The following is a 22,223-nucleotide window of genomic DNA, read 5'->3' as shown; positions in this document are numbered from 1 at the left end:
TGTTCTTCCCACTCCGTAACCTAGGCTGAACTCCTCCAAGCAAGAAATGCTTGCCTTCTTTTCCATGTACCAGAAAAGGTATGGGGGAGATGTTATCCTCCCACTCCTTGTACAATTCTTCACATTGAACGACAAAATTTGAATAATCCCAATAGGATGACCCTATGGGCCCTGGTAGTATGACCCAATATACTGCACCAAATACCTTAACGTGACTGATAATCAGAAACGCCTGGGTGTTTTTCAAAAAACCATTCCCGGCATTCTGAACAGTCAACAGCGAACAACAGGAAAACAAAAGACAATTTAATACAACTTTTCTGAAAACCTTTAAAGGTACAGCTTCCAAAACTGGTTTGGAACTCCAAATCTGCTCTGCTAGTTACTGCTGGCTAACCTAGTTTGTGGAAGTAGGTCCATGGCCTTGCCTTCACTCTGTCTCTTTTTATTGATCGGGCATCCTTTGAAAAGCAGAAAGAATGTATCTGGAGATTACAACTCAGGCTACACCTCAGGCAAAGTTCTTTAGTGAGGAGACCGTGCTTGCTAGCACACACCTCTCCATTTTAATATATGCATGTTTCAGACTAAATGTAAGTGCTCATAACATATTTGCATTCCCAAATATTCACATTGATTTCAGAGTACCAGTACCAGTATTCAACAAAATACTGGGCAAAAAAAATGAAAGTAAGCATCTCAAACATCCCATTTTGATTTACTTTTTGTGGACTAACATCTGTAGCTGGTCACAGTCCTGAATCCAGACTGACTGTTCTAGAGGCTGACTCTTTGCTGCAGGGTTTAACATAACACTGCACCATGAAGGAAACACTAGTTCACATTCCAGCCCTTTCACTAAATGGAATGGAAACTGTATACACTCATTCCAGGTATAAAATTAATCTCTTCCTAGTGCTCACTGGACTATTAGCTTGGCAGCCTTTCAGCACTATGCTTTTAGAGCATCGACTCATTTCAAAGAGGAAAATAACGAGTCTTTAAACTCCTGTTTATAGAATTGAAGATTCTTTGAGTCTGTTTCAGAATCACAATGATCATGACATAAAACAGAGTTGTGTGTAGAATGAGTTGTCTATAAGATCTCTATTATTCACCTGCATTTTAAACCTTCTGAATTTGAAAAGACCCATTAACTTGAAGAACAAACGTTGTGGCTTAGTGAACTTCATTGTTTTGGTGACTGTACACTAAACATTTACAGAAGATTCATTTAAGAGACCTTCTTCTGTGTGTCTCTCCAACATTTTTATTGCAAGACTAAATAAAGAGTAGTAATAACTTCACCTATAGTATTAAATCAATACGACTTTTTCCCTCAAAGCTGCTTGGTTTCTGAACAGTTACAACCACACGGCATTACAGAATTTCAGTGCAGATATTATATATATCAAAAACCTCATATTACATCCTCAGTCTGCCTGCTGTAATATGCTTAATTTATTTCATTATTTGAACATTTTTGTCTGAGTAGTAAGTTGATTCTGTAAAAACTTTCTCATGTGGTTAACTGTGGATAGCTGGCTGACTTCAGTTACTGCTTTCACTAAGACCCAATGAGATTGCAGAGGGCATAAAGTGATTAAAGAGTTCAAATTTTGTACAGCATATGAGCACTGAACTGTATTTGCCTATTGCTACATGAGGTCATGTACAGTAACCCTTGTTAAGTACACATTATTTAATGAATAATAAAACTGTAAAGGTATAACTAAGTCCATGCAAACTGATTTTCCAGAACTGTATAATAACTTTTTAGCCTAGTTAAGAAGACACTAGTTACTTTGGCAAGAAAGTGCTAAGCTATTTTCCCCCTATGTTCTGTGTACATGGTATGCACAAATACAATTTGTATATGGCAAGCAATGAATATGCAATAGTCTCTTTTTTTATATATATATTGACACATATAATCCATACCTTGGAGTCAGCATTTCTAAATGGGTACATCTTCTTGGAAAGACCAATGGAATTGAGTCAACTATTCACTCTTCCATTCCTGACCACATTACTGGCCTCTCTTAGCTGTGGAATCCTCTAGAAGAAGAGAAGGAACAGGTTAATTCCCTTTCCACTTGCCCAGGTTTTACACTGATGCAACTTCACACATTGATGTGGGATCACTCCCGTTTCACACCGGTTTAGAAGTCAAACTCACACTTTCCATGCAGCTCTTTCCATGCGGACACACTGACTGACAGGAAAGGCCGCCGCTTGTCAGGGGGGCCTGAGCACCTTCCCTCAGTGGGAGTGGGGTCTGGAGAGGAGCCTGCCCCACCACAGACTTCTTGGAGGAGTCAAGGACCGCACTCCCCACCATACCTGAGCTGTGGCCTTCCTTCTCCAAGCCAGGAGCGCTGCCTCCATGTCCAAAGCAGCTCCGAAACCCGGCGGGGGAACCCCCGGGCCTGGCCTCGGCCCCGCTCCCGCACCGCCCTCAGCCTGGCGACGCTCAGCCTCGCTGTGAGGAAACCCGCACCCGAGAGGTGCTGCCGGCCCGCAGCTGAGCGGAGGGGGCTCGCTGGAAGCTAGGGAGCCGCGGCGGCGCCGGGCTTGGCGGGGCCGACAGCCGGGGTGGCGGCCCCCTCCGGCCGGTGTCGGGGCTGCAAAGCGCTCCCAGGTGTGGCGGGGCGGAGCGGGGCCGCCCAGCCGGGGGTGACAGCCGCGCAGGTGACAGTCACCCTGTCACCCTCGGGCGTTAAATGACGAGGGGGACGGAACCGCCCGTCCTGGGAGAGAGGAGGACACTGCCGCCGGGCTCCGGTCGCCTCAGGACCAGCCCCTGAGCCGAGCGCTTCGTGGCCCCGTCACACATGGAGCCCGTAAGTACCTTCGCCGCGGGTTAACGAGGGCGGGCGGAGGGCTTCTCCCCCAGCGGCGGCCTGAGGGGACTTGGGGGTTACGTGGCGCCGCGTTTGGCAGGGGGGAACCCCGCTGGAGCCTCTGGGAAGGGCCGGCGGCTGCAATGGCGCCTTCGGGGAGGCCGCCTGGTCCCTGGCGGGGACGCGCCGGCGGGGCTGGGTCAGGGCTGACCCCGCCGTGAGGCGGCCGCCTCGGTCCGGGCTGGGAGCGCCTCGCAGCCTGCCAGGGCGGCCCCGGCCGCCGCTCTCCCGCTCCCCCGCCCGGCTGACCGCACGTGGCAGCGCCCGCGACGCCGCGGCGGCCTGGCGGGGCGGCGGGGGACGGAGCAGGCCGGGACGGCAGGGGACGGAATGGCGCCCGCCCGGCGAGGCGGCGGGGGACGGAATGGCGCCAGCCCGGTGAGCGCTGAGGGCCGAGGGGGCGGGGGACGGAGCGGCGGCGGCCCGGTGGGCGCTGTGGCAGGAAGCAGCCCCTCAGCCGCCGCGTCCCCTCAGGCGCGGGGAGAAGCGCCTCAGGGCCGCGCGTACCGGGAGCTGCCCCGTACCCGCGCTCCGGGAAGCACGAGCTTGCTTTTGACCTCAGCTTTTTGACTTTTTTTTTTTTTTTTCAACTGCCAGAGGGCATGATTTTTTGCCTTTTCTGTTAGGACACTCGGGCGTTACGCGTTTACATGGTGGTTAATTGCTGCCTTGTAAAGACTTTGATAGCAGTGAAGGAAATGTGTCTGTGGTCATCGGGAATATTGAAATATGGGAGTATGTACAGGAAAGAACTGAAAAATCAACAGCCCTGCAGTAGGCTTACCCTCAGGAAACTTCCAGAACACCTGCTGGTTTCATTTCACTCGTTCCGGTATTTAAGGTAAAGTCTTAGCTTTAGCTTGGACACTCAAGTCTTAGTGAGTTACACAAAGAGTGCGTTTTGTGTTACGAGTTAATGTTTAAGGTTTCCTTCCTCCTGCATTCAAACATCCCATCTCGTGTTCTGGGAGTGCCTTCTCATTCTCAGCTACTGAGAGGCTGGAACCTGGCTGAGCTCTCCTGTGAGCAAACTTTCTGTGTTTATTACTCATAGGTGAATGTGACCTTTTCGTGTACAAAGGTCTCTACAAACCAAAAAGACAACTGTAAGGAAAGTGAAAAAATGCTTTTATCCTTTTTTTTTTTTTTTTCCCCCTTCACATCCGAATGCATTTTCTCCTGGAACCCTTTTCACAATTGCTCTTGTAGCTGAACTAGCACGTTACCTTCAAAAGACTGAACTGCTTATCTGTGAAATAGATTGTCTTAATTGCACCATTTCATTTGATGTGTGCGTCAGTTGGTCACTTCTTCAGTTGCTGTATGACTGCTTTGAAGGGCAGTTTTGAATTAGCGATGTTTTTTTTTAATCTTTCAGGGATGCTGCTATTTGAAAAAAAAAAAAAGGCAACCAAAAAAAAGCCCATCAGTCCTCTCACTCTTTTGTGGTCTCATGTGAATACAGGAGTGGATAAAAGGCATTTCCCCAGCTATCAGTGTTTATACTGGCTGTCCCTATTGTAGCTTTTTCCATCCTCTTCTGTATTTTTAAACCTTGTAATGAGAAAAAGAGTGCTGGTATTAATTCTGGTTGGGATAGCAAACCGAAAATACAAACGTGCACAGAATTTAATGATTTTAGCTAACATAGCAGTCTGTCAGCTACATGTGCAAGCATATAGCTGGACAAGAACCTATGACAGATAGATCGCAAAACACCGTTGTTCAAAATCAGATGCCAAAGATGTCTTTGGAAGTCTTCAATGAAGTGACATCTTAGGTGGGAAAGAAGACTAGTTGTAAGTTTTGAGCATGTTATGACTGCCACCGATGATCCCCAATATGTGATGATCTTGCTAATGCAGAAAGCTGTATCTTAGAAAGAAGGAAAAAGAAAAGGGGGCAAAGCCAGGTTCTCAAATTAGGAATGGTGTTTTCCTGGACAATCTTAATCTGGCCACCTGCTGCATTACAATACTCATTTAATTGTTTATCATCATGTGCCTTCCAGGAGACGTGGTTCACTCAAAACACCTAGAGGGTAATGCTGACTTGTTGGGGATCTTTGATATGTCTTTTGTCCTTTTTAATGGAATAGTCAGATAATCATACTGTGAGACACAAAACCGAATTGTGGTGCACACATACATCCAAGCCCTTTGGCATTTCTTGACTGGGGAAGTTTCAACTTTGCAACCTTATTAGTATTTTGTATTTCAATGTGTATTTTAATATTATTTTTCACTTGAGCAAAAAAACTCTGAAATAAAACCCATAGAACCATGTTCATTGGCTATACGACGGGATTTAAAGGGCAGAGCCTCTAGAAGGAACTTCACACATCTCATCTTCACCTCACTAGGCTTATTGGTAACAATAAACAGGCTGTTAAATAAGCTGACTGGGGAGAGATCAGACTTCTGTTTTGTAAAAGTATTTTGTAGCTGTTTGCTGACAGCTGTTTGAGAAATCCATATTCCTGAGCTCTGTACCCTTGTGTTTTGGCCCATCTATTCCTGTCCCTCCTGTCTCCACTGAAGTCTGTCACCTAAGCATGCTTCTTGGCCTCTGTTCTCCATGGCAGGAGCAATTTCTTTCGGGTTTTTTTTCTTCTTCTACACCATCTAAATGTTTTGAACACAGTTTTATGGTAAATCCCTCGTCTCTTACAGTCAGTTTGCATAAGATCACAGAGGGGACTGGGCCAAGACCAGGAGCAGAACCTCCACCCAAGAGCTGTGCTTTCAATACCTGGTCCTCCTTCCTCAGTGGCCAGACCTTGTCTCCTGATTTTTTTTTTTTTTTTTATCTCATTTATTCTTCAGTACTCCATCATAGAAGCATCAGATGCATAGTTAGTGGAAAGCACTGCCCTCCACAAACGAGCAGCACACCATTCCAGGCCAGTTCATCTGAATTTATGTAGCTTGAATCGTTTTACGGGTGAACGTTTGTATCCTGAAACACACAGCTTGGTAAGTAAGTAATGTGGTGCAGCATTGTGTAAATCTTACCCATTAAGGACAGGTTTTGCTACGAAGCAAGACAGCAAGATATGCTGAAAATTAAGAGAAAACTGTAATTCTAACTCTTAAAGTTCAATCTCTGCCTAATAAAATCTTCAAATCCTTTGTAATTATAAAAGATTAGTTTGCTGTCTCATGTAATATTTGAAAAGCTTTGTGAACTGCTCTGATATACTTACTGAAGTATTTTAGTTCACAAAGTTAGTATAGTATCTTTGTATAGTATGGTTTTGTAGAGATTTTTGCATAAGTCATTAATTTGGCATTTGAATAGCCTGGAAAAGTTGAGCACTGGCAAGTAGGGGTTTTTGTTTTGTTTTGGGTTTGGTGTTTTTTGCCTTTGTACTTCCTGAGCAAGTTCTGACACACATGCAAGTGACAACTCATCTAGGGCTGTGTTTGAAATAAGTATCAAAATGTTTTGTGACAAAAAAAAAAAAAACTAAACCAGAAGTTGACTATTTTTGGCTTTTGCTTTCCTGCTGTTGTTCCAAGCAGGAATTTTACCTCCTCTCCTCTGCAGAATACACTGAAAAGAATCGATACTGTGCCTTTGTGCTGAAACCAAGGTCAGTTTCTGCCAGCTACTTGTTGGGCTGTTCCTACTTCAATCTTGTTTGCAATAATTCTTTTTAGAAATAACTTCAAGTCTTACGTTGTGTTTAGCTTACATCTAACATACATTTTTAGTGAAAAGCCCTCAATAACATTAGCATTTCTTTCATTCTAGTCCAGAAAAGTCTCTTGTCCCTCAGAAAATTGATTCTCACAGTTGGTCTTTTATTCATCTTACTATGCGTAGGATTTCTCTTTGTGTACTTCTATGCCCATTTTTTAAGTACAAATATGCATATTTATAAAATAGTATATCACTATTTAGGTATAGACTGTTGAGCAGATGATGATGTAGTTTAATTTTTTTGATCTGTCCCATATTGCTTCATACTTCCAAAGTCAGGTCTTACACCATGGCTGGAACCAAATGTTATTTCCTAGTGAAAAGTAATGTATGATACATGAAGTGTCAGGCAATTCATCAGGAGTAAGGAGGAGATGGCCCTAAGGCAAACAGTTTGCTCTTCAGAATACAGTGGTTACTTAACCCTTTAACTCATATAGCACGTGTATAAAGAACAAACTTGGGAAAAAAAAAAATCTTCTCAAGGTATTGGTGTGAACCGTACAATGAAATATTAATTCTCTGTCTTGAAATGTTAATAAATGAGAACAAGCCTGTAGCCCATTGGTGTTTACATTTCTGTGCAATTAATTTAAATTATGAAAACTGCATCAGATTTTGTTTCTTGTGAACTGTAGATAGTTACTTGAAGTGTTTTTAACATTATTAGTGGCATGTTCCCCAAAGGAAAAATAGTTGCAGGCATGTTATTTTTTTCTGACCAAGTTCAATGCTGATTATTGTGTGTTTGTTTTCAACGAGAGCTGAAATAACTATTACTTTCAGTGTGTCTCCTTCCACAAATGACAGAAACATGAAATGTGTTCTTTATAACTGTTTAAAGAAATACTGATGTTTAATATGAATCCTAGCCTATTGGAAAGCAAATCAGAAATAGTTTTAGGAAGTATAATATTCATGAGTACATTTGTCAGTGGTGCTAGCCTTGCAATATTTCCTACAGAGTTATATTTTTGTGAAAAGCCACATACAAACTGGAGAGGTGAACGCATTTTGTATAGGAGAGACAAAATGAAGTTGCCTGGATAACTGCTTTCAAATCCATGAAATAAACTAGGTGAAGAGTAGGGGCCAGTCTTACTCTGAGAGCTGTGACTACTTGCTTGCTGTTTATATCCACAGATACTTCTACCTGCAATATGGTACGAAGAATCTTGGATACAGTTCAAATTTATTACTATTAAATAAAATTGATTCTGCCCTTTTATGCGAAGTGACATGCATTAATATTGGCTGAAGGCTTTTTAGCTACTGTTTACCTACTGTTGGGTCAGTATGTGCTTGTAGGAATCAGTATGTTTATTTTGTTACATTTTTTCCTTAGGCACAATATTTATGGAGGAAAATTGTTTTAACAATGTTATTCTTTACATTGCTTCTGTTTTCATTTTAAAGTAGCTGTCTTAGACCCTGACTGAACAAAGTGCTTAAGCACATGTGGAAGTTTAAGCCCAGGGACTATTCACAAATTTAGAAGTTGCATGCAAATTTATGTCCCTGGGGCCACATCAGACCCAGAGAAACAGTTGTAGAGTTTACCGTACGGATTTTGGGTTAGAAATCCTGTTGATTTAAGGCCTCAATAGTCTGTTTGGCTGAAGGGCGGTTAATAGGCATTCTGATTCCAAGAAGGTAAAGCAGTGTCCTAGGTCTGAAAAAGTGAACATAAAACTGTTTTGAAATGTTTAGTGTCGTTTTAGATATACATGTGGGACCACAGTATGGTATGAAAGAAAGAATGTTGTATAACTCCGACTTCTAATTCCTGTCTTTAAGAAAATACAAGGACTGATTTGCTAATTATCGCTGATAGCCCACTGTCTTCTAGTTAGTCAAAGTTTTATTAAGCTGGATCAAGGGTGGGGTTTTTTTTTTTCTCTCTTTCTACAAAAAAAGAAAGAGCAATTACTTAATAAAGCTCCAGCACAAACCACTTGGTTACTCCTGAAGGGGTTAATACTGCAAAACTCTTCAAGACATCTGGCAGAAGCTGTGGGTGTTGGGTGTGGCAGATCCCAGGGCCGTACCAGTCTCTACAAGGGAGCTGTCATCCTCGTTGATTTATCCTTCCCTAATGTCACGGGGTATGGATGTTGAAACTGTGGCTAGAATGTGAAATACGAAAAACATGAAGATTATGATTTAGTGTCTGGGGAGGCTCGTTGTTGGCCTCTGTTCACAAGTTGTAAGCGTCGGAGGTAGCTTGACACAGGTTACAAAATCTGGTATGTAGCACAAAAAAAAAAAAGGCACGAGTATTTTGGCGTTTGGAACTCCTACATGTGTTAGTGCATAGAAGTGAATGACGGCAACAATTAAATCAAAGACTGCGCTGATGATATATTGCATGGGAGGCACATTGAAGGTGCTTGTAAATAACATTTAAATAAATGTACTTTCTGTCCTTCATTTGCAAATAAATATAACGGGTACAGTAGGTGAAGAAAGTAAGTCATTAGCTGCCTTCACTAAAGGCAGTTTGGATAATTAACTGATACTGTAACAGAGTTCAGATGTAAGCATATTATATTCATGGTTTAGCACCTTTTTGAATCTGACATTCATAGGCGGTGAAGTTTTAGCATAGGTTTAAAAGCATTTTTTTTGTAATGAAACAGACTTTATTCTTTCTTCTGTCTTGACACACTTAAATACTCAGCAATTACAGTAGTTGGAGCAAAATGAATAACGTATGTTTTTGTCAGAATATTCCCATATAATAAATGTTAACTAAGTGAAACAAGCAGGATGGATTAAATTATTTTGTCTCTTGAAGCAATATTTATTATTCTTTTTGGGAGAAACTCAATGAACATTGTAGGTTTTCCCAGTACTCTTAATTTTCTCTCAGGAAATAAGTTAAGGCATAACCCCAACTTGCAGACATTTAATACAAAATCAGAGGCCCCATTTATAGCATAAAATTGCTTTTCGTGCTTCATTTTCTTAAAGCATAATGATAAATGTGATTGTGCTTTCATGATGGTAGAATACAGATGTCATAGAAGTTGTTAGTGCTAATGTATCGACAATGTATCTAGTATCTAAAAATTTTTCCGGTATAATGTGATGTATATAAAGTCTTATGGGTGAAGTTCTATTCTTTTGGAAATATATATATTATTTGGAAGATAATTCCATTCTTTTCAATAGAAGTGTATTTTCAAAGTGAATTAAACTGCTCTTTGCATTCCAGTTTTCTAAAATAGTGCTTACTTTGAAAATATCATAGGAGTTCAGAGCTCAGTGTGACATCTGTGCTTGAATAGGTTTTACCTTCTCCAGTTGACAAAGAAATTGGAGCATTATTCATAATGAATAAGTTCTGAATTGGGAAACGCATTTCAGTGGATTCAGGTATCAATTACATTCCTAGGAATAAGGGGTATTTGTGCTGAAGTCAGGGATTTGTCTTAGGATAAATCCTGTAACAGGACCTGAAGAACCAATCCTGCCTTCCTTATCGTTATAGTAAAACTCATATTGGCTGTGGAGCAAGAGCAGTGCTAAATCCTTACTGAGGAAAAAAACCCAAAATAATTTTTAAAATATGGTGTTTAATATATAAAACAATATTGTTAAACCAATATTTAAATTATTTTTCCTGTGGTTTTTTGTGATTTGATTTGTTGAATTTGCAATTATTTTAGAGGAAAAAAAATAGTGTTGGGCTGTTATTGAGGTATTTTAAACTGGAATTTTTTTTGACAGACACAGTAACTCACACTGACAGCCAGGTAGTTCTTTTCCTCTTAGCACACCCGGATGTATGATAAAAATGCTACACATCAGTTTATGCACTTAGTAACATGTGTGAAACTATTGTTTTTAGAGATGCTTTATCAGATGTGTTTAGAAATTTGCACTCATTTCTGAGATTTAGGGTAGGATTGTGTTTTGAAACATTACTGATCTTATTGTGTTCCCTAAGATGTTGTGCAGCTAGAATTGTGTTCCACATTAACCTGCTTCAAAGCAGTGAAGTAGCTGCTTTTCTGGTACCTTTCTTTGTACACTGAAGTCTGTCTTGGCATGACTTTATATTAACTTTGCACAGGTCTAGGTGATATATCTGAATGCAATAGAAGCTGAAGAGCAATGAAGACTTAGGTATCAAATATGTATTACTCAGTAGATTATCTTTCTGATTATCTTTGCTGTCTGAATCTTGTTTGGATTACAGGTCATTTGATTTCAGTTATATTTGTTGAGATCTCTGTATAATCTTACCTTTGTCTTCTTGTGTTCTCATATAGTACCATCTGAGCTCACACGCTGTAACTGTCTGAAGTAGTCTGGAATAGTGGAATATGGAGCCAATAAGACTTGATGAAAACAACATACCAGTAGTAAAAATGAAAAATAAACAAAAATCACCCACCAAAAAACCTGAACTCCAAAACCAAAAAAAAGAGAATCACAGTATCATAGGTATTCTCTTTCAAAATTATGTAGATTTGGAATAGTCAGGACATCTGGAGGGAGCCTGAAGCCAGAAAAAATGGCTCAGCTGTACAAGGCCAAATTAAAAAAAAAAAAAAGCGGCTACACAGATTCATTATATATGCATAAAACGGGAAATGAAGAAAGTGATGAAGTGTAAGATAAAAATAAATGTCAGCCTACCCAGCATCTTTCATAAATGTGGTGTGTTTAAAAACATAAAAATCAGTATTTTTCATAAACAAAAGCTTTACTTTTGGTGTCGTGCCACCTCGCTGCGTGCATGAAAGTAAAGGGTTTAAGAAAGCATGTGCCAGCAGAGTTCTTCTGCTTCCTTTGTGTGTGACTAGAATACCATGCGTTACTATGCTTACGAATTATGTTACTCATGTCTTGTCATGATCAGGCAGTGGCCCTTTTTAATGTCCAAAGAGTGTTTTCCCAGTAAGTATAGGTATGGGTGTCTAACAAGCAGGCTACTCTGCTGGTTTGCATCACACCTACCTGCAAAAGTGAGATCAGCTTCTCCGTTTATGGATGCCTTCATTTAGGAGATATGTTGGAACAAGCTAGAAGTTGTCGTAGAGAGAAGGATCATTCCTATTAGCTGCAGAAGGCCCATGGGCTCATGGTTTGAAAGGCCCTTTTAATTATAGGAAGGGATTTAGGCACTCACATTAATTCAAACGTGTTAGAAGTTGGTTTTCCAAAAAGCTTTGGACCTTTCCAGAATCACATCTTTCCAAAGTGAGTGCAGCACATGGGGAAGTTTAATGCATATTTTAAGAGCTCTGTTTCAGTTAATGAGAATAAATAATTAGAAATACATTTATACACCATCTTCCACTGTGTTGTTTTTGTTCACTTAGTCTACTCTCTACTTTGCAAGCTGATAATGAAGAATCTAGGGACCTAAACTGAGGATGTATTAATTATTATACCTGACTTCTTAAAACAGTGTCAGATATGGAAAATTCAGTTGTATGCAAACAGAAAAGAGTTTTTCAGTGGCAAAACCATTTCACTCTTTTCTGAATCTTACTCTGTGTAACAAAGCAGCTTTATTTGTGCAAGAAAAGGTAATTTTTTTTTTTTAGAACATGAGTTTGTCTTATGCACATCCCATTCAAGGCCATGAATATTTTTGCTAGCCCTGAATAGGTTTTCGATTGTTGAGGTCTCTATAAATCCTGTTTGGTTTATTCATCCTTTAGAAAGAGACTGTTTGAATCGCGTGCTTAATTTGGAACATCCAGGCGTTTGGGTTTTTTTTCCATAATGATGCTAAAAACAACTTGTTTTGTTGTTGTTTAGATTACGTCTGTGGGAAAATATACAGGAAAGTATAGTATATAGCCTACTTCAAGTCTAAACATGATTGCTAACGTATATACAATTAAATGAAACGCCTTCAAGATTTGAATCTAACCTGTCAGTTGGTTGCCACATTACAATAACTTAAAATCCATAGCCCTCCTTAGGCTAGTTAGTATTAATAATCCAGAATTTGATGTGAATTTAAGCTTAGCATATTATCTTTGCTGTTTCTTTTTGAATTTGAAGATGCAAGTTCATCATAATTGAGGAGTCCGTGTATTTTAAGGAATAACATTTCTCTCATAAGTGCAGGCTTTTGGGAACTTCTGGTGAGCCATGACATTCTTGACCACTGTGATAAATAAGATTCAGGTTGGAAACTACTTACTCAAACTGGAACGGTTCCTCCATTAAATCAGTGAAATTATTCCTTTGAGTAGCTGTTCGGCAGTGTGGATAAGAGATTCACAATCTGTCTGAAAAACCACATGCACGTTTTCCAAGAGTGTTACACATTAACTGGTGTTAGGTCAAGCAGTTGTTTAACATGTAGCTAAATCCTCTTCAGTTTAAAGTAAATACGATATTATTTGCTTTCTGACCTATATGTTATGTAGGATTTCTCTCTGCTGTTAAATAGCTTTCATTCTCCACCCAGATGTAGCTGTATTTCAATGAAGAGCGAAATGATCCTTGTATATCTCTTTCCTCACTTGCTGTAGAGGCAGGTGTGGGGGGGGGGTGTTAATGAATTGGTTGTAGAGGAGTTTGCAATGCTTGCATGAAGTGCGCTGCTGTGGAAGTATGAAGTTATTTACTTTCAAGATGAATAGTTCTTTAAGAGATGGTTTAAACAGTCTGGCTAATATACAAGATATTAAGTCTGTAAAAAGTCATTGTACATGTCATTTGAAACTGAGTAACCCCTCCTTCCATCTTAAGTTTATAGCAATAATAAGCTTTGCAGATGCTTTTCCTGGGAATTAAGGACCAGCTGGGGTAAACAGACCTCAAACTATCCTCTTAGCCAGTCATTAATCTTCAGGGAAAGCCTGTGCTTTGATCATTATTGCTAAAATATGCCTGGTGCAGCCTGGTCTTACGTGCCAGTAAAAGCAAAATAGCATTTTGCCAAAACATGAATATTCTTTTGTTTTTCAAGTGGCCCCGTGTCTTGGACTCGTTTTTCATGTGTGTAAGCGTGCTTGTGTATATGTGCACACATACAGACAGACATGAGGGGATGAGTTTGCAAGTTGAATTATTCATTCTGTGTTTATACCACTGTAAATTAAGTGGTTTTTCTGACTCAACACTGTTGTATTGATCAACCTTTTAGTTAGCTTTCCTTTTTCTCAAAACTTGTGAGAAAGTAGTATACTTTCGGTATTTCTGCATATGGGTCACAGACCTGAAAGTCCAGCAGGCAGCCTTTCTGAACTTCCAGGCTTTAGTTTTGCTGAAAAGTTGCAAATACAGAGCTCTGCAAGATCGGAGGTCCCATGAATCACTCTGCTCCCCCAGTTAGCTTGCTGTGTGTTACATGTTACACAGTGAATGTCTTCTGGTCAAGAATTAACAAGAAAACAATGTGTGCTTCAGATATTTACTGTTTTTGCAAAATTACCTGTATTACTTGTCTATATTTCATCAATTTAAGCCTGGATTAAGGAAGGTGTTCAATTTTTGTAGTGTAAAAATGGTTAAGTTTCACTAGAGACAGCAATTCCTACAAACATCCCTGAATTTGAGACAATATTGCTATTTCTTGAAAGAAGAAAATTCCCCCAATTGCCTTTTGTAGTAACTCTCCATTGGTGGGGGGGACTGCTTTTTATTTTCTTCTGTGTTGTCTGTCAGAAGTAGAGGTCATGCGGTGCCCTGTTGCATGAGGCATCGGGCACTGTAGCAACATAAAAGAAGGTGCAGTCAGGTACATGTAGTTTACAGTCGAATTGTATTGAATAGATCCAGAAGGAGAGAGCTGTTTCGCAACCTGTGTCCTTTGCCCTAAAAGAAACTTTTGGATCTTTCCCGCTACCGCCAGTGTTGATCTTCTTTGTTCCGTGTCCCCTAAGGGGAATCATCAAAGTAGCAAGAGAAGGATATCATTCCTGTGTCTTCTTGCCAACAGCATTTTCCGTATTTTACTATAAATGAGCACCGTGGAGGAAGTGGAGAGGGGCAAAAATCCTGCAGATCCTTAAACACCCTAAGCAAACTCTGTGCTGTTACAGAGTGTGAAGCTTATGGTTGCCTTTGAGAATCCTGATGGACCTTCTTGCAAGAGTCAGGCAGATGGAATGAAGAAGGCTTCTGCTGGTAGAGGGCTGGGTATAATCAATTACTGTATGGTGTGATCAAAGATAAAAGTACACTATGTACAGCATATATGATAGGAACTTAGAATCAATTTTTACATGTTTAAATATTATATTTCAAATGGCATGATATATTGCTATTAGCTTCAGTGGGCAGAATCCAGTTGCACTGCGTTTGCTACCAAGTGCAGTTACCCATGTGATTTTTCATTATTGTACAAGAGTATTTCAGAAAAACAGCAGTCTGGATACAGTTGCTTGATCTTCTGTCTTGATATCAGGTTGGGGGGGGGGGGGGGTGTTTTTTTTTTTCCTACACCCGCCCTGTCCCAAAAGTACAAAGCAATAAATAGCTAGGCTTGGTGTTCTGTAAAAAATAGGCTTTTGACCTTTCCATTTATTGGTATACCTTTAACCTCACAGGTTTCTGACAGTCATTCTGCTTGGCGCCTTTCTCCTCTGTGTAAGAGGATAAACTGCTGCTAAAGTGTGGTAGCAATGCAGTGTTTGGTTATTTTCTGAACAGTTCTTGAACTGTTTCTCATGTATTAAGGGAGTCTTTAAATGAAATTGTCAGTTGCTATTTATCTCTTTGTATTTCAGCTCAGGCTGACTACTTGCCTTAAAAACTTGCTGCTTCTGTGCAGTGATAGATGTTCAGGCTATCAGTGTTTAACTTCTCTGCCTCTGTAGAAACTTCAAATAGAATAGGTAAGTAAATCAAGGTGTGCAATTTAAATTCATTACAAAAACTGCATCATTATTGTTTAGCCCATTCCCACCATCCCCTTGCAGTTACTTTGGTTTCCTAATTAATAGACATCTCTGGATGTCTCTGGCCTGAAAAGTCATTTGAAAATTCCTGTCTGTTTCCTGTGCTGCAGGAAAACTGCCTGTATGTTCCCCAGTCCCACAGAACTATTGCCAGCATTTTTCTTTTGCGTCCTAGCAACTGCCAATTTGGCAAAAATGAATGTGTGGGACCTGGAACTTTCTAAGCTGCAAAAGATGCAGAAACAAGGGTCTGCTTGTATTGCATGGATAAGTTTTACAGTTGTTTCAATAGCAAAGAGGTGTCAGTGTCACCAGCCTGCCAGCACAAGAGATCAAGGAATAAATTTTCAGGGCAAAAGATATCCCTTCTCTGTAAGAAGTGTTTGTAGAAGAGAGCAAAGACAGTATGAAGAAATCAGTACTATGCAGTGTGCAGTACTGTTTCTCTGTTTAATGGTCTTCAGCCTTGGACAGTATGCCCACGCTGCGGCCAGGAGTGTGAATGCAAGTTTAGCTGGGATGGTTTTAAAGAACTGTCTTATTCAGATACAGTGTTTTCAGCAAAGAGCTCATGGCAAGATAATCATCTCAGTATAAAACTGCCTGCTCACTTGAATTTTTCAGCCCACACTGAGCTTTGTGCATCTTCCATGACATTATTTTTGGTTTAAACTTCGTCTGAGGCATGTCGACACTAGCTGCCAATACCATGGATTTAGAGCGTGCACGTTTGAAAACTGTCACGCCTCTGGCTCATCCCTCACTCAAGTGAGGGAAGCCTCCATTGTCTGTGTGGTCTTTGCCCTACTTTTTACTTTTAAAAAAGGTGGTTTATTCCTCTTGATCAAGCCAATCCCAGTTACAAGATTTCTTGGTGCTTGTTTAAAAAAAACCAAAACAAAATTTAAAAAACACACCCCCCCCCCCAAACCCCCAAATAGTTGAGATTTCATTTTCCCTATTTCTTCTCTCTCCTTGCATAATCTGCAGTCATGCGTCTGCATAGTATTTCTGATAGGAACCAGGACACAACTTGCTTTGCACTGAGAATTCATAACTAAATGTTCTTTTTTTAGTGTTTTGTCTCTTCAAGCACATTTAAATGCTAACATTTGAAGCACCTGATTAATTTTTTTTTCAGAATGTTGGAAACAACTTATCCCCTGGCTGAGATCTTGAACAAAACATTTCAGCCTGCAGCAAGCTTTTCTTTTTAATCTGGAGTTTTAGTAAACCCTCAAAAAGTTGGGTTTATAATTGAAGTGACAGCACAGCCCTAATTGTAGTACTACTGGCACACCTCCATAACCAGAAGCATACATTGCTGCAATCTTTAAGAATAAAATTATTCCCTAGTATGCTAGGCAGTGGACTTTATGCTTCCTGCAGTTTTCTAAATTTGTTGTATTTTCATAAAAATGTGAAAACTATAAATTGTGGCATTGAGGATGGACTAGCTATCGCTCCAGTTGTCATAAATCAGTGTGATTCAACTGGAGGCAGTGATATTGTACAGGTGAGCCAGAGGTGATAGAGTGGCATAATAAATTTTGCAAGTGTGAGTTTGTAACATGCAGGGAGTTTGTGTTTTCTCAGGTGGAATAGCTGGGTACATTTGATTAGGGTTTTTTTGTATATAGTAATACTGAAAGCGGCTGAAATGTCCAAGTCTCACTTTGTACTAGGAAACATCTCTTTAGTAAAGAAAATGGGGCAGCTTCCTTAACCACGCTTCACGCAAAACCTTATCTTTTCTGTGAGTTGTTGAATTCAAGAAAAATAAAACTACTTTTTAAGAATTTGGATCATGATCTTACATCAGACCTAAATGGCCTGAGCTGCTGGGTGGTCCCAAGGACACTGTAACCTGCTGGTCAGAATTTACATTGTATAGTGACAGATATGGGAAAGAAAAATAAACCAGTGTAATCTTCTCTTCTCATGCATGTCTCGTGATACTTGTTAGCTTATGAACATGTAACTCCTTATATAATCACCCATAACTCTCTGTGGTGTAACACATCTAGCCTTGGGACTCCGGGTCTTTGTCAGGAACATAACTGCATATTAGATACTCGTGTTATTTTCAGTTGTCAGGAGTGACAAGTGGAGAAGAGTATCACAACAGTCATATTCCAGCAAGGGGGGAAAATACTTGGAAATTACTTGCATTCAGCTCAACAGCCAGGAGTCATGGCAGTTTAGGGATCTATACCAACAGTTCTCAATTAGCTGATAATCTAACCTGGCTAGAAGAAGCAGGCAATCTTTCACACCTTGCCAGGACTATGAACGTTTGCCTCAGACCTTCTGTCATGTGCTATATACTACCTTCTTTGCCACTGTCAGCGAAACTTCTGCTGTCGCTGCTTCCAGTTCAAGGAGCAAGGTGTGGACACACCCACGCTTGACCCTACATGAAACCAGCACAGGTCTAGCAGAGCTTTTTCGTTTGGGCTGTACGTGCATGACAGAAGGTGCCCACTGCATAATTACTGTAATTTGCTCGTCTGCATGCTGTGTCTTGTCCCTCCTTCCTGTTTCCTAGAGATGTGCCAAGGACACAAAGACACAATACCTTGTTAGCAGTTGGATACCCCTTCTCCCCATGACAGAAGGGGAAATGAAGGGTGAGTGTTTATAGAAGACAAATGGTGGCCCTGTCTTGGAAGGGTCTCTTCTGTCCCAGGCTGAGGTCAGCCTGTGCAGAGAGAAACTTGAACTGCAGATGCTATTGCTTGTCCTGCCTTTGTTGTATGGACCGAGATACATTTTGTCATTTGATGTCTGTTAATCTAAGATACCTCAGAAGTATCCCCTTAAAAGGGCACATAAATGACAGTAAAAATTAATGTGCTTAGCACCTGAGGCAAACCCACAGGTATTTAATAGGTTAACTGGACAGTTGTTAATTTAATATTACATTGCTCAACATTCCTTGATACCTATTGCTTTAGTGCAAGTCTTGCCCCTCAGATCAAATAGCTCTGTGCTTCCACCGTAGTCCTTATGGGGAGTTTTTCAAATCATATTTGATTCTCCCTTGAAGAGTATGTGGGGGAGGCACATGACAGAAATTGTTGTAAACATACCGCTCTGCATCACTTCCACCAACAGTTCTCACTGGTGTTATCTCTGACACTCATCCTAACTTTTTGTAACCATAATGAAACATCATGAGTAATAATCTGTTGTTAACACACTGTCCATTAGAAATGTTTACTCACAGAGTGACAGCTAACACATCTGGACTGCATACTCTGTGTGATATGAAATACCAGACTTGCTCTACTGTCACAATGACAAAGCCATGCCATGTTTGTGCAGTTCAAAGCATAAAATCTAAGGACAGTATTGATGTCCAATTTCATTTAAAATATTTGTATAAATATAATTATATTGGTTATTATAGTATATATTAACAAATATAGTATAAAAGGAAGAATACAATCTGTAGCAACAGACCTCTAATATTTACTTCAGTGTGCCCCTTTACAGTGTAACTGGTACTGCTTCAAAGTTAGAAAACTAATTCTTGAACTAGGTTTTATAGGTGTACTGTTCAGTGAATACACTGTAGAGTAGCAGCATAAAACATATATAAAGTCTATCTTACTACTGCCAGTAAAGGTGTTCTGTCAAACCATTCAGTTTTGAAGCCAAGGTATCTCCACTGCCCTCAAAGCTGTATATTCATGTAGATCAGGAAGCAGGAGTTGTGTCCTACGCTTTATCGCAGAGAAGGCTTTTTGGACATGGACAATATCTTTTGCAGATGTAAAGAGGCACTCTGTAGACGTTTCTCTTGCCACCTGGGAGCCTCACACAGAGCTTTCTGTGGCCCTGGGTGACTTAGAGGGCGGAATACTGCATCCGTCCCCTGCTGCCTGCCTTTCCTTGTGCCTTTAGGACCCAAAAGGAAGCAGCAGCCTCGCCTCAGCCTGCCTCAGTCCCTAGCAGAACAGCTCCAGAGGAGTTTGCTTTGCCAGTGAGAGTAGTGGCTGTTGTAGGCTCGGGCCAAATGGGTAACATTTGCCCCCAAGCCTGTTAAGTGGATAAGCAAAACCTGACTATTTGCCCTGTTCGTACCCTTGATACATTCACAGTTGCGATTGCATTTTTCTCTGGGGAGGCATTCTTTTGTTTTCTAGACATAGCCTATAACATTTCCAGTAGACTATCGTTGTATTTGCAGGACACAGGTATAATATTGTCTGATTGTGTGTACAAAATAGAGCTTGCAAGCTACTAAAATATTTATTAGAAGAAATTTTAACATTTAATAGAAATATTCTGATTTTGGATCAACTCATTCAATAAATTGTTAGCTAGGACATGTTGGTTTTGTTTCCTTCCAAAAATATAAACCATGTATATGCTTCAAACTGACAGTTCATGTGACTTACCCTTGCTAAAACTCACAAGCTATAGGTTTTCCTTTTAGATTCCTGGTGAAGATTTTAGATTCCCTTTTATTTACCCAAAAATTGTGTAATAACTCTCAAAAGTAGATATTTATGTTTTCAGAATGTAAATGGAGGAGATGACAGTAGGGAAATAGGGATAACTGGAAGGGGACAGATGGGACGTAATTACTTTTATCTATTTCTCTGGATCATGTTTAGCAGGATACTGTGCCATGAGGTTGTCTGTGGGTTGAAGTTTGAGATCCATATGTTTTTTGTTTAAGGTGAAGAATCAAATAGTGCTGGGTGGTTCATGTAGGATGATGCTGTAAGGCAAGAAAAAGCACTCTCACGTCACATGAAAAAAAATGATCAAATAGACGTTTCATGACTTGAAAAATGAGTACTAAAGGGACTTATAAGAGAAAAAATAATTATGTAGAGTTGTCTCTCAATTCTACCTTTTAATGATCACTCTCCTTTCTAGAGCAGCTCCACCTTTAGACAAAAATAATAATGAAAAGACTGTAATTTATATAATTTTAGCCTTTGAAACTACTGTTCTTCATAAGCCTTAGAGTGTCCTTTTGCAATAATTATTCACTCTAAGAGGTAAGGCTATATGGTGGGTTTTTTCCTTTTGTCTTTTACAGCCTTAGGGAAAAGCTTGTCTGGGGATTTTTGTAGCACTAGGTGGTATACAAGGTGCACAGCAAAGATTAACTTAAAGAGGAAAGTGTAAAAGTAATTTTTGCATCTAATAGAAATAAGAGCCTTATTTTCCAAGTGATACTGAATTATTAAATGACAGGGAAGGTACTGCAAAATGAAGAAATGGTGTGTAGGTATTCCCTGGAAATCCCGGATTCATGTCACAGGCTGAAATGAGAGATCTGGGGTGCATTAAGAAGAGTGTGGCCAGCAGGTCAAGTGAGGTTCTCCTTCCCCTCTACTTTGCCCTAGTGAGGCCCCATCTGGAGTACTGTGTCTAGTTCTGGGCTCCTCACTTCAAGAAAGATGAGGAGCTACTGGAGAGAGTCCAGTGGAGGTCTACAAAGATGATTAGGGGATTGGAGCATCTCTCCTATGAGGAAAGGCTGAGGGAGCTGGGCTTGTTCAGCCTGAAGAAGAGAAGGCTGCGAGGGGACCTTATAAATGCTTACAAGTATCTCAAGGGTGGGTGTCAGGAAGATGGGGCCAGACTCTTTTCAGTGGTGCCCAGCGACAGGACAAGGGGCAATGGGCACAAACTGAAGCAGAAGAAGTTCCGTCTGAACATGAGGAAGAACTTCTTCCCTCTGAGGGTGGTGGAGCCCTGGAACAGGTTGCCCAGGGAGGTTGTGGAGTCTCCTTCTCTGGAGATATTCAAGACCAGCCTGGACAAGGTCCTGCGCAGCCTGCTGTAGGTGACCCTGCTGTGGCAGGGGGGTTGGACTAAATGACCCACAGAGGTCCCTTCCAACCCCTTCCGTTCTGTGATTCTGTGATCTTTGGAGAACTGGTGACCTGACTCTCAGCTCTTTTCCCTGAAGAGACCAGTAGGAGTGTTATGGGTTTCCTAACTGCAGTCACAGTCTGCTCACTGGCAGGAGCTGTCAAGCTACCTGCCTTTTTCTGATTAGTAAATAGAAGAGATTTCTAGAGTGAAAGTGACTGGACTTGTGGATCTTTCCAGATGAGCGGTGACACTCTAGGTTGTTTGCAGATGAACAGTTGCTAGAAATTGCAGCTCTTCATAACATTCTTTACTGTCTTGTAGCTCTGAAATTTTAGATGACTGTATGTCTTGTACTCTATCTGATTTCTGCAAGGGGATATCTGTGAGAAAAGCAGAAATAGCAAACATTGTGACCTTGAAGTTCCTGACTGTGGATTTGCGACGTGAATGTGGAGCACTGTCACAGCATTTTCATGACCTCTTTACTTGCTTTGTGCGAGTTACAGTCATTAAAGTAATAAGGAAGCTGAGAGATGTTATCTTTTATTTCTCTGCACAGAAGGTACTCTTCAATTTGTACTCGGTTGTTCACTTTATAAGTAGGTGGAACTATGTATGCATTAAAGGTATAAACTTGAGAAACGTAGCAAAGTTAAAACTAGCCTTGAGAAAATTACTGAATCCCATGGGCTAACAAGAGTCCTCTTGTTTATGTTTTCATATATTTCATTGGACAGTTTTTATTCTAAAGCCAGCTGTCACAACCTGATGTTTCACAGCCTTCACTGTTGGAACATGCGTGTGTTCTGGCATCAGTCTATGTGGAATATCTGTTTGAACAAATGTAGTATCGGGGCCTGCCAACTATGGCCAGTTGCATTTAGTTATAGCAGTT

At 40.5% G+C, this 22,223-nt stretch overlaps 1 protein-coding gene across 1 annotated transcript in view; it reads left to right on the top strand.

Annotated features, from left to right (window-relative positions):
* The first annotated feature begins 3,233 nt into the window (after window positions 1-3,233).
* BNC1 (basonuclin zinc finger protein 1) overlaps window positions 3,234-22,223 on the top strand; it is a 75,833-nt gene continuing 56,843 nt past the window's right edge. Inside the window, exon 1 of the mRNA XM_075431301.1 lies at window positions 3,234-3,423. Within this exon, the coding sequence (XP_075287416.1) occupies window positions 3,234-3,423 (190 nt within the window). The remainder of the gene's footprint in view (window positions 3,424-22,223) is intronic.

The sequence above is a fragment of the Opisthocomus hoazin genome, chromosome 10 (assembly GCF_030867145.1).
Source record: "Opisthocomus hoazin isolate bOpiHoa1 chromosome 10, bOpiHoa1.hap1, whole genome shotgun sequence".
NCBI lineage: Eukaryota > Metazoa > Chordata > Aves > Opisthocomiformes > Opisthocomidae > Opisthocomus > Opisthocomus hoazin.
Note: the sequence above shows the minus strand (reverse complement) of the source record. Positions and strands in the feature narration are given on the sequence as shown.